General features: G+C 38.2%; 1 protein-coding gene across 3 annotated transcripts in view; it reads left to right on the top strand.

Annotated features, from left to right (window-relative positions):
- The window catches only part of ZSWIM6 (zinc finger SWIM-type containing 6), a 112,322-nt gene that overhangs the window by 67,307 nt on the left and 31,414 nt on the right, over nt 1-13,601 (top strand). For all 3 annotated transcript variants that reach the window (XM_037373412.1, XM_037373411.1, XM_037373413.1), the window contains 2 exons: nt 4,765-4,913; nt 5,441-5,591. In XM_037373412.1, the coding sequence (XP_037229309.1) occupies nt 4,765-4,913; nt 5,441-5,591 (300 nt within the window). The remainder of the gene's footprint in view (nt 1-4,764; nt 4,914-5,440; nt 5,592-13,601) is intronic.

Below are 13,601 nucleotides of genomic sequence, written 5' to 3'. Positions count from 1 at the left end.
AATAAAATGAAATATTACTAATTGCAAAATAACATTAAAAATACTTTATAAAACTTACAGCTTTAAGAAAGGTTTTCTCAGATACATTAAACATTAAACTAAAACTTGTTATACAGAAGATAAATGGTGAGATTTTGGTTTGAGACATAACAGGTAAAAATAAAGGGAAGTAATGCATGCTAGTCTGTACTGTGAAGGAAGTTCCTTTATCTACCACACACAAGTAGACTCTGAAACTTACTGCTATATAATGTTTGAGATAACTGGATTTTTAGCAGGAGAGGTTAGATATTGTCAGCAGGTAAGTTTATGCATTTTGCTGTATGTGCAGATGGAAGGTCAAGAATTTTCTCGACGTTAAAATTGTTGAGGGTTTATTAACTTTCCTCAGCAACTTAGCGTAGCCTGTCCTTGTCTTCGTACCTTTTGTTGTTAGCACTGGCTGCTTCACAGCAGTAGTTTTTCTTGATGCTGTGCACTGCTGAACAGGTGTTAATATTCCACTCAGGAGTTCTGAAATTAAATGCAAGATTAAGTGACTTATGTCTAAACTTTGAATCATTTGGGGAATCAAAGGCAAAATAATATATTTGAATCATTAATTTTATGATCTTTGGGTTTATATAATTATTGTTTAGAATAATTCTGAGCATACTAAGTTTATAAAATTAATCACTACTCTGTTGTGAATCAGTGTACAGCAGTATTGGTTTCTAGCTGGGACCATTCAGTCTTTGCATAGTACTCAGTAAGTAATGCTTTTTATTTGTAAGCATTTTCCCATATCTTCTCCTTAATGCTGCTGTGGGATGACATCTAATAGAATTTATACAAATGAACTGTAGACCAGTTAAGTAAGATTTTTTTTTTTTTTAAATGAGGTTCAAAAAATTTCAGTATGGATATGAATGAGTAATTTGGCATGGTTTCATTTAAAGACAACTTGTGATAATTCAAAAATAAGGATCAGGGAAGCGGGTTTGCCTTAGAGACTCCTTTCTGTTTTAACCACATTTAACTGTAGATCTGCACCTGAGTAGTTTGCAATACAGGCAGTTCTTAGCCTATTTTATTCAGTGCTTCTTGCTTTGCTTCTACTTACTTTTGTAGGTTAAGTTCTCCAACACAGCATCAGTTCTTGAGTGTTGTTGTGCATTTTGAAAGTTCTCTTAAAATCGCTGTGTAAATGATCTGCGTTTGTGGGGTTTTTTAATGCTTTTGCTGCTTAAAACTTGTGAACCTGCTACGACCATAAATGTAAAAGGCTGTTACCCTGTTTTCAGATTTTGAGTGTTCAGTGTTACAAAGTGGTGCACAGTATTCCTGCTTTGATTGCTAAGATTGCAGTTTAGTAATTTCAGTAAAAGAGCGTAAGTATGTATGGTTGTATCTATATACTGAGTGTAAATATTGTATTTAACTCCAAGTACATAATGTAAAACCTATTAGAAAGAGCAGTCATGACAGAAGTTAAAAAAGCCAGAGGTTGGAGGGAGGGAAATTAATATGTTAGTGTCTATAATCTGACACAGTTTAATTACAGGTTTAAATATTTAGCATAATTATACAGTGCTTTTCACTTTCATAGTTCAAATGTGAACTAATTTATCCTCATGACACCCCTCTAAAGCATGTAATACTTAACCTCAGTTTACAAGTAGGGAACAGGACTTGATCTTGAAAGCAAACAGCACTGCAGAGATTAAGTTCAGGGCTGCCCATGTTCCTCTGCCCAGCCAAATGGTCCATCTGCTGAAGCCTCAGTGCCTGTTCATGGCCACACTGCATCCTGAGCGAGGCCACCACCTTTGGGCTGAACCTTCAGCTCCGCCTGGTGTTGAGCCCGAGCCTTCTGCTGGGTATTGCTAGGGAGGCCTTCATCTCGCAGCTCCTAAGGCAGCTCTCTCCTGTTGCTTGTTCAGATAGTTTCTTGTCCATTCACTGGCTTCCATGTGTTCAGAAGGAAAGTGGTAGTGTAGAAATCCTGTCCATTGCCCAGGAGTCATCTGTGTTCGAGTGGGAGAGGAAACATAGATAGATCAGTGTTCACCTGACTCTAAGTGAACATAGTGATCTTGAAAACCGCTTAGTTGAGAGGCGTGGAGGTGGTCATGTCTCAACCCCAGAACAAAAATGATGTGGGCAGTGGAAGCTGAGGCTTCCCCAGCAGCACCGCTAGGATGCCTGCCTGCTGCCGTGGTGGGAAGGTGGTCTGGGCTTGTGCTTGATCGGACACGTCATCTCCATGCCTTGTTAGTCCATGGCTGTTGCTGAGGAATGCCAGTAGTGTTGAAGGATCAGTGAATTACAGCTGTAGCTGGTGCCGGATGCATTAAATTTCTTTACACATCCCAATTAAAATTTTGGCTCACACTGAGCATATAGCCTATACAAGATCTTATAAGAAAGAATTGGTCTGTCAGGCATATCCGTAGTACTGTGCTGAACACCCTTGTAGAGCTCAGACCCTTGGCTTGGTGTCATCAGCTTTTACAGGCTCCTAGCCTACTGGCATGAAAATAAAGCTGGTATAAGTATAGCGATGCTGAGCTCCTGTAGAAGGTGTATGTAGAATCTTGCTGGGAGGATAGGCCTTGGTGGGGTCAGTGTTGCTGGCCTGGGGCAGCGGGTGCTCTTGTTCCCATAAAGGAACGCTGTTAAAGAATCTGCAGTAGCTGTGTTGAAATTTAACCTTGTAGCACAAACTGACCGATGCGCTTTTGATAAAATGTAAACAGTTCTGGAAGAATTTTTGTTTTTTTCCCTAAATAGGGAAGCATAGCTGAGGAATCTTGGGCTATTTTTAATTCAGTTTAGAAGTAGTCATACCGAGATTATTTAAAGATAAATCTCCATTGGAGTGAAGGGTAGATGCAAATGTATTTTGTGTATTGTTGCTTTTACGTAGCTCCTTTTCAAAGGTCTTTTCTCTGTGCTTTAGAGCAATTAAATATTTAAACTATTTGCAAGGTGATACTGCAAACCTAGGTCTGTGCAACAGCTGCACTGCTTGTTCTCATGTGGGTTGATTCTCCTCCTTATCTCTTTCTTTGCAACTGAAGAGTTATCAGTATGTGTTGCATGTAGCTGACTGAATTGAAAGCCCCTTAAATAAAGATGGAAGCACTTGCAGAAGAGGAGATTTTTTCATTGCTTGGGTTTTGTACTGTCCTGGGCTTGACTCCCGTCTTCTGACTATATTTCCTGCTGCTGCAGTTCCTGTGGAAGGTGGGAGGGTTCACTCACATCTTTAATACACAATTTCTTATTAATCTAAATATATATGTGTGTGTATATATATTTATGCACACACAGAGCAATGCAGTATTTCCAGCTGTAGGCTCTGAACTTGGAGGCAGTTCAGAAAGTTGCTGACCTGGGGATGTTTTTTTCCTTTCAGCAGCTAGTAGACAGGACATCCCTCTGACCCTTTAAATCTTCTGGTTGTATTTTCATTGAAAAATGATTCCAGCATTCTCTGCAACCACTTAAATCTTCATCTATGTGATAGAGCTGCAATTGTGAAATAAAGGCTTGAATCAATAGAATTAATGTTTAATTCCTGTACATCTGAAGAGTTGTAGCTTGCTTTGCCTTTCAGGTTCTCAGGGCTGCTTGGAAAAGCAAGGTTTTACAGATCTGATTATGTAATGTTCTTTCTCTGCAAGTATCCCTTTTTTTTTTTTTCTTTTTTGGGTTACAGAGGTAACATGGACTTGGATTTAATTGATAAGATTGTGTTACATAATCCAATTTCTAATGCATTCTCAAAACCTAATGAAGATAGAGATTACATGGTTTTGAGAAGCCCAGAATCAACATATCAAGTCCATTGGGTCTTGGGCGTGCTTTAAATACCTTATATCTGGTATGGTGATGCACTATTTGAGATGTTTCCTTGACAATCTAGATACATGCTTCTCAGTTTGAATACCTTCCAGCAGAGGTGCAGTCTTCAGAAAAATGCAGATTTGCTAGATCCTGCAAGAACTTGTTCTGGTTAATTTTGCCAGCCATTAAAAGAGGCCATAGGTACAAAGTCATTGATCTCTGCTGCAGAATTTGAGTTGGAGCAGCCTGTGGCCAAAGTACTGACTGATGTAAATCCAGTCACTTCAGTTCACACTAGGCTAATTCAGGTAGAGTTGCTCTGAATTGCTTCTGTGCTGATGACATTGCCCATGTAAAAATGCTCCTTTGGAAGCACCACAATCTTACACAACTGTGCCTCTTATCATGGAAATGCCTTTTAGTGCTTTAAGACTTTGGATTTGTTTGGGGATTTATTTGTTTTTTTAGCTTTGCAGAGCCATCACAGCTCAGAGGCACAGAGGTGATGATTTTCCTCTTGTTCATCAATAGCTGTGCTCACTAGCAGTCAAACCTGAGCAAGATTGCTGAAGGTACAGGAATTACACAAGTGTTTTGGGAAGAATGGTTTTACATCACACTTACGGAAATACTGTGCAAAGTCTAACGTTCTTTGTAAAAGCATTCTGGTGTTGCTGCTGAGATGGGAGGAAAGAACCTTGTCTTGATTTTAATGTTTTGTTACATAATACTTATTTAAATACCTTTTCATAGGCTATAATTTCTAAGTGTTTAAGACTACTGAGGAGAAACTTAAGTCTGTTTTAAACAATGTTTAGATTAAACCCAAGACATCCAAAATGGACAAAACCTCCACAGTAGTCTTCTCCCCTGGACCCATGAAACTCTCTTCTTTATATAGAACATAATGATTTCTTTTCTTGCTGTTTGCAGGTGCTCCTGACCCAACAGCAGGTGCTAGCATAGATGATGAAAACTGCTGGCATTTGGATGAGGAGCAGGTCCAAGAACAGGTTAAACTCTTCCTCTCCCAGGGCGGCTACCATGGATCAGGGAAGCAGCTCAATCTGCTTTTTGCAAAGGTGTGTTTAGTACTCTAAACCTTCCCTTGTTTCTCTCCCCCATTCCCCAGGCCAGTCTGTACTTGTTTGAGTCTTGCTCAAAATCTCCTTGGTCTAAAACAAGACAAAGCCTTGGCAACATGTCAACTTAATAATGAGTTGTACAGCAGTGGACTGCTATCTAATGTGTCTTGATCAGTGTAAGGATACAAAGTAGCATTTCAACCATCTGCAGCTTTGCTCTTCTCTTTCTTCCTAACCCCAAAATGTTGGAGAAACCTGCAAAAAATTAGTGTTGCAATGGTTTGTGTAATACACCTGTGGATTATATGTGGAAGTAGTGTCTTTGAAGAATTGCAGTGGGATACTGAAACCAAAAATTGTTAGAACTGGGAAGGCGGACTATTTTTTTTCTACTAAAATTTCACATCACATATATGAATCACATTTCTTATTTAACAAAGGTGGAATATTAAACATTGTAGTATATTGTCTGTACTGTGATTTCTTTGTTTTTTCAAGTTTGTATTAAAAGACTAATTTTCTAGGTGCGAGAGATGCTAAAGATGAGAGATTCAAATGGAGCTCGCATGTTGACATTGATAACAGAACAGTTCATGGCTGACCCTCGTCTGGCGCTTTGGAGACAACAAGGAACTGCAATGACTGACAAGTATAGGCAGCTCTGGGATGAACTGGGTAAATGCACAGACTTCTAAATCATTTAGGTGTTTATATGTGTAATGAAGAAACAATTACATATCTGGGCTCAAAAAAAACCTTTATTTTCGTACTAGGTAAAGCAGGTTAGAGTTTTCCGCAGTTTTGCTTGTTTGGTTAAGGTTGGGTGAAATTGAATTTCTGATCTACAGTGTGAGACAAGTACAGTTTCTGGAGAGGAAGCATGATATGAAAGAAATACAATTGCAACCGTTTGTTAAGTAGCAGAGCATCTAAAAATAACAAAGCAAAAAGAGAAAACACAGTGACATCACTAAGGGTAAGTATATAAGCCAATAGTGCTAAAGTGCAAAGGTTAAGGAAAAAATTGATTTGCAACTAGAGGGAAATAGAAGGCAAAAAGAGAATCATTAGGAGTATGGTAAGATACTAACAAAGGAAGGTAGAAGTCCATTACTGAGCAAGATAGGAGATCAAGTAACAGAGGGCTAAAACAATTAACACCGCCTTACAGGGAGGGTCAGTTGTGACCTGATACATGACTTAGTTGTGCAATGGAGGGAAGAACATAGGCTAAAAAGGAAGAGAAATATTTAAACGGGTATGGTCTGATGACACTTGCTCTGAAGTGTTGCAGCAACTTGCTAATACAGTTTTGAAGTACTCCTTCAGAAGTTCTCAATCTGTAGTGATCTCTGGTGAAGGGAAATTCGAAACAACTTGAATTGTATAGATGTCACCAGTATTTTAAAGGTGGGTAGGTCAGTGGAAAGAATATTAAGTCATCACAAGCGTTGCTTTCCTGGGTATAACGTACTGGAACAAACTACTAACGAGCTGGCATCTAAGTGCCAATAAAAGACAACCTGAATTATTTAAAATACAGTGGTAAATGTAATTTGTTTCTGTAAGAAGAGGATTTGCTGAGTGTATGAGTGAAGGATTAAATGTTTGTATCTTAGCTGTAGTAAAGTTTTGGGTGCTGTCTTGGAGACTTTCTCAAAGCAAGCTGAAGACAGTCTTAAATGCAGTCATCTTGTGGTTCATGGAACTTGGAGTAGTTACCTGTACTCTGGCTTTAATCTGGAGAGACATTTCAAGTCTAGACTTAAAGGACTCTGTCTTGAGGTGTTCTGGTCAATATTGCTATGTCTGACTTATGTGGCATGGAACACAGAAATAAATGAAAATTAAATGAAACAAAAGAAAATCTTTACAGATGGTGGCCTGTGCGACATTATGTAAACACTGCAGAGAATAGAGCCAAGGACTTTAATGCTCTTGATATATTTTAAAGTCCAAAATCAAGCTACATGAAATTAAGTCCAAGCAACAATAACATACTTCATTCAAAAAGGAAGCATCAAAAGCAAAACCTATTTTCTTCTGTTAGGAGTTCAAGGTGACCATGATTGACTGCAATATTGTCTGGTGGGGCTAAGACTGGATATAACCTGTTTAGCATAAATTATGTTCACTCTAAATGAAGCATTAGGCTAATAAAGCACTAGATATCTAGTTGAGATATAGACTTCTGTGGTGGAAAGCCTTAATATCAGAGCAGGCAAAGCTCTGCCAGAGAGAGTGTAGATAAACTACTTGTCTTCAAGTGTTAACAACCCTTTTAGAGTGTCATTCTTATGATGCCTTGGCTTGTTGGGGAATAACAGCTTTTACCAAGCAGGGCATGTGCTTAGCTGGACATGTACACAGCAAAATTGTATCCCACCATACTGAAAACTGGAGGGTCTCATGCTTCATTGCTTATGTGGGTTGAGCTGGTAGGTGGTGGGAGAGGCAGAAATGTGTTCTCCATCTGTTACCTGTAGCAGTCTTATCATGTGCTGCCAATAAACATAACAAGTTTTGTTAAATTTTTAGTGACTCCTCTTCTTGTTTCATTGGTTTCATATTAATGTCACTTTCTTGACAGCACCTGTCTGCAGGTAGAGGAGGTGGACTCTCTGCCTGCAGCATCAAATAAGCAATATTTTAGATCAATCAAATTGATTTGTTTACCTCTGTCTAAGCAAAATTACAGGTGCCACAGTAAATCCCAAAAAGCCACAGTGCGACCTCCAGCCTCACTTCACTACTGCATCAGCTGCTGTACTTGCAATCTGAGCAGACCCTGTTGTTTCAGCCCTGAACTGCACTGCTGCTCTGACAGTATCAAAATATGTTGATTGTATACCATAGTTTCAATTGCAAACCCATTTGAATCATTTCAGGTAATTTACTTTAGAAGATGCACAGCAAATATCTGCTGTTGCCTGTTGAGCTGATATTTGAAGAAAAGGTCAATTAACATTTTTGTAGTCTAGAGGGAAAAGATGGACCATGCAATATTACTACAGCAGTAATCCATTAATATTCATCCATGAAAAACTAAGGAGAAGTTTCTTGGTCTTTACAAAAGTGAAAAGATTTCCTTAAAAAGCGGGGGAAATTTGACTTTGTGCTCCAGCTGAGGGATCATGATGACTGTGAGGCTCTGCTTTGGAATTAAACGTTGAGCACTGCCAGATGCCAGACATTGGGAAGAGGCTGAGGTTTGTCGGCAAATGGGATCTGCAAGTTAATTGGTGTTTTCTGCAGGCTTCTGGCTGTGAAATGAAATTGGAAGCCCTTTAGCCACATGGATAATACAGGACCTGAATACAAATGTCACATGTCACCATCAGGGCCCACTGTGAAACAATAGTGTTCCCACTCGAACACTACGCCATTACAGATCATTTAAATATGGGGATTACATTTAAACTAAAAGCCCCATTTGCCTTTTACTGCAATTTAAATGTCCTCTTAGCAAAAGCTAAGTGACAAATTAAATGAAAAAAAAGTGCCCACATTTTTAAAGCTGTAATGCAAAACAACCTTTTATTGCTTCTCATGTGCCACGAATGAATCATTATACTTGTCAACCCTAAACCAAGCCATAATTGGAGCAGCTACTGTTATCAAAGCGGGGCTGCTCTTGTGACAGCTTAATAAAGCTGAAACTGTTAAATTAAATCCCAGATGCTTAATCTGATGAAAGCAGTCAAGTAGAAGAATCTAAGACAAGTATCTACTGCTTGGTGTAGTGATAGAGCCCAGTAGCTTGTCAACATGTAGATTACAGGATCGGATATTTTTTTTTGTAAGTACAATTTTCAGTATTTTTATATCCTCTTGCCTTCATGGTGAAGAAACGTCACATAATTTGCATGTTTCAAAACAAACATTTCTAGTAATTTCCTCCATTTTGATATTTAAGAACTGTTTAAGGGGGAAGAGAGCTGTTTTAAGTTGAAGATTAGTTTCTTGTGGAGCAAAACTGTGATGGCTGTGTCATGGGGAGGAGGGTGTCTCCAAAAAGCTTGCAAGGCAGGGCAGTGGATAAAAATCTCTTACTTTACGATGTCAAGGAGAACTTAAAAAGTATTCTGCACTTCCAGCTGCATTTTAATGCATAAGCCTGTCCTGTCTACCTCAACTACTTGTTGGTCTCTAAAGCTTTTAAGTGTAGGAATCTTTCATGATATCACCATGAGCCTCATTCTTGGGATAAAGCTTTCCTGGGTGACATCCCTTAGGATCTTTTCTGTTATGCATACTAAATAGGTTGTTGTCATAAAAGTAGTTCTAGTAGTCTTAAGCAGTTTTTCACTAGCACTTTGCCCTGTTGTGGGCCACTTCTTAAATGTTGGAACAACCTGATGGTCTACTTTGAGTTCATGTTTGATGATATTTTGGCCGCTTTCTGGATTAGAGTAATACATTTTTGTGTTAAAATTTAAAACTAAAATATCATTTTACAAGGTCGTGTCACGTAGAGCAATAGAACAATGTATTTTCTGAAGGACCATGCCTAAATTTTTATTAATAACACTATGCTCCTCATCTCTAGATCTTAATTCTAAATGTTGAGTTTAGGCAAGGTATCATTATAAATTAATTAAGAAAGATGTAGTTGTCACTTTCCCAAACTAATGGGGGTGTTAAATCCTTTTTTTTATTTGAAAACCATTCTGATTTTTTCTGATAAAAGTTTATATTCATCTCTAGAAAATGCCAAGTTAGATTCTTTTAACCTTAATGAAATGAAGCTATTACTCGTCTATATTTCTATATCAGGCATTCATTCCCTTAGCAATTAGAGGCAAACTTGTATGAATGGGACATGCCAGCTGTTCTAAACAGCTTATCTCTGCTTAGTACTTAAGTGGAGGGGGGGAAAAAGGACAAAAGTAGCTAGGGTTGTTGCCAGTATGGCTCTAGAGAAATTCCTTCCTCATGCCAAATTTGATGAATACTTCAGAGCTGCCATGAAAAAGAATCCTAGTTTTTGTGCTCTAATACCATTTTTCTGGAGCTGCGTACTTTGTGCAATCCCTATTTAGAATCAGCTGTGCAGTAGAAACATTCACATTTCCCTATATTTAATGGTATTTTTAAAATGGTACTGCGAGGCTCTTAAGTTTCAAATTTGGGTGCTCTTTGGCGCTTATATCCATATTGTCATGATTTCTTTGAGTATCCCACGTTCTAATTGCATCATGTTCTGCCTTAAAGCTAAGGAGAGTACCCATGCCCTGCACCTGTAGAAAATAGTTAACTTCAAATTTCTAAGTTTAGATCAATTGATTGCACAGAGTACATTTTTGGCCTTGGAAGTGAAAGCTGTAGAAGACCTTTGTTTTAAAGGAGGTGTAATGCGCCATGCTTTGCACCATTTCCCTTGGTCTTTCATCATGGGCCTTGTAGATAGTGCTGGCTTACAACTGAAGATACAATATGTGTGTCATATCTAGTAGTCTGTCTTTGCTTAATTGATAATCTTTCTCTCTTTAGTTTTGTTTAGTCTTAGCTGCTGTGGTGTGGTTGCCATACAGGTATAAAACATGTCTGCATTCAGTTCATGCACTTAAGGTACATCTGCCCTTTCACAGAATGAGCTGTTAATGCATGTCAGTGTATTTGAATGATTTGTGCTATTGGAGGCACTAAATTAACAGTGCTGGTGAGTTAGCATCACAAGACAGTTTTGCTGCTCTAAGTTATGGATGACAACTTAAAGAAATTGCTGTCATGGCCCTGGAGTGTCTTGGCTGTTGCTGTCACCTTCATTTCCCCTGTGAATGAATCCAGGCTTCATTCCATTCCGTTTCTGCAAAGGTGGGTTCTGACAATCTTCTCCGAGGATGATTTCCTTCCTCTTTCATTATTGGCATGTGCTATAATGGTATATGAAATGAGGGTATATGAGGCCAGAGTATGACAGTAAGTGGGAGCTATTTTCAAAGAGGGTATTCTTTCCTGTGTCATTTATCAGATTTGAGGAATAGTGATGAAAATAATTAACTTCAGTTTGTAAACGTAGCTTGAGGGGCTTATTTTTAATGCCATAGAGAAAGTTTGGGTTTCCATTTAGTCCAGTTGGATGGAAAGTACTTCTACTACAACAGGAGCCAAGTTTCTTAACGTATCTACGTTAAAATAGTTTTTGATGTTTTTATTCCTAAGATGTTAGTCTGATTTACTTATAAATGTCCTAAAAAATTGTTCTGTATTGGATCTGGTACAGGAATCACTGCAGCCCTTAATTGTGGAATCATGACTGCCAAGATTACGGCAGAGTTTTACTGTAAGCCCAAGCTGGTACTTTGCATTATTTTTTTCCTTCTTCTCACTCTTTATTTTTAATATTTTTAATTCAGTAACATTAAGCTGCAATTTAATTTTCCAGCACCACTTTCAGTAAACACCAAAGCTAGAGAGAAGTAATAGATTTCTGGAGAAGAATTACTGAATCTTCACTGACTTCTCAGAGTTTTACTAGTCAGCAATCTAGCCTTGTGATATTTTGCAGTTTTCTGTCTTGAATGGATATTGAAAAAATAATTTAAAAAATGGAAATGTAAAGTGAGAGGTGCAGGAATCTTGAGTCTGCTTGGGTCTGACAAAGCAAGACAAAGGAAATCCTTCAGAATTTTAAGATACCTACGTAGACTTAAAAATGGATGGGGAAGAAATTTCTGCCAAGCAAACAGAAGACACCTGACAGTTGTAGATGGATCTGGACAAATTCAACTAGAAAACTACAAATAAGCTTAGAATTTAGAGTTGTGGTAGCCAGACAATAGATCAGCTAACCAGGAGCTGTTAGGTTCTTGTATTAGAAATACTAATTAAAATATTGTGAATATTGTTCTTGTGAAAATTCAACAATCGCTTTTGGACTGGAAGATAAAAGTAACTCCAGAAATCTTGGAGTAGAAAGGATTTGAGACTAGACAATCAGTGTGTTCTTCTGGCCAGTTACAGTGGGTTATTTGCATTTTGTGAGCATAGTTGTGGCAATCATACTTTTTCTGAATGTCCCACTGTGCAAGCAAGTATTTGCGCTTGCTCCACTTTTTTAAAAAAATGAGTGGTATTTCCATCTCTTTCTTTTTTTTTTATTAATACATTGTTTTGTTTGATGAACTTCTCAAACTACAGTTTTGCATCCTCCTAGAAAAATGTACTCTGAGAGGAACTCATTCATCTCAGTGGTAATTTTATATAGAGGTGGGTTATTGTATTTATAGTTAGTAGTCAAATTTAGCAATTTTCAGAAGAAAAATTAAGTCCTTGAAAGTAGACTGTGACTGCTGAGAGTGTATTACCAGTTAAAAATTTGATAAAATATCTGATCTCTATTATGGGCAGGAGCAGACTTCGTGTTCACTACCTAGCTGTAAATATTACCTGCTACTTAAAATTGTGAAGCACCTTATTCAGATAGTCATAAAATAGTATTTTTGTACTATTTGTGCTGGTATTAACAGTTGCTTTTACCTTCAGTTGATTATGAAGAAATGAATAGTTTTGTGAATATTGGGGAAGTTAATCAGGGAGATTAATTTGCATATGCTTTATACTTCTGGCTTTGTAGTGGAAAGGCATAGCCCATGTCTTGTTACAATGGTTAGGTTACAGGGTACTTTAGGTGTACAGAGGGGCATCTAATGGATATATGACAGCCCAAGTGCTATTTTAGGGAGATTGTAGGTACTGTACCTTTCAAGCAAATTTCTGTTCTTACGTGAAGCCTTTTGGGCAAACTGGCAGAACATCTGCAAAGATGCAGCAGTTTTTAAAACAAACTCAAAGCATAGTCCAGCACAACAGGCTCATGCAAAATGACAGAAGTACTTGGTTAGTTCCTTTTTCCATTGTGCTAAAAGTTGAAAATATAGGAAGGCGGGAGCAGGAGTTTTTCATTACTTGACACAGAGATCAGAGCATGTCGCTGATGATGGCTTCAAATGGAATCTCAATATGTAAATACTCATTTCCTTTCAGCCAAATACACATGCGCCTTTAACCCTTGGAGCAGCAGCATGCAGCAAGAGAGAAAGGGAAGCTTAAGGAATTACGTATTTTTTTTGTCCCTGAGTTACACCTCCACTCCTTCTAATGCACATTTGGAGTTTAGTGTGCAGAAGGGCAATGATTCCCTCTTGCCATCAATGCTGCAGGTAATCTATTGCATTAATCAGCCAGCTAGTGTGAAATGCATGGGGAGTGATTATACTATCATACACAATACAATCAGCATGAAGCACTTGTCAAGACCAATACATCAAAGTTTAATTCAGTAATAGAATGAATTAGAGCAAAATGAAACATTCTGTTCTCCAAGAAACACAGCACCCATAGAAAGACCTTTATTCTGAAGGCTGCAGAAAGAAATCTGAATGCATTAAGGAATTGTTTTTATGAATAGAATTGCAACCTGGATCCAGCTGAATGCTGGGAGTACTTTTCCTTGGGGTTCTTATCAGGGAGAGAACAGCGCTGAAGTGTTTCGCCTATCTTCACTATTCCATAAAATTAACTGTTTAATTGGAGCATTCTCCAATGGGACTTCTGATTATGCTTTGTTCTGATGGAGATCTGTCCATGCCTGAAGGAGGGAAGTGGCTTTACCACTCATCCTGAAAGCACTTGTCCTTCTCATTTAAAAGCAATAAATCCCATACACTGCCGCCTTTGAGG

This window comes from Falco rusticolus, chromosome Z, assembly GCF_015220075.1.
Source record: "Falco rusticolus isolate bFalRus1 chromosome Z, bFalRus1.pri, whole genome shotgun sequence".
Taxonomy (NCBI): Eukaryota; Metazoa; Chordata; class Aves; order Falconiformes; family Falconidae; genus Falco; species Falco rusticolus.
Note: the sequence above shows the minus strand (reverse complement) of the source record. Positions and strands in the feature narration are given on the sequence as shown.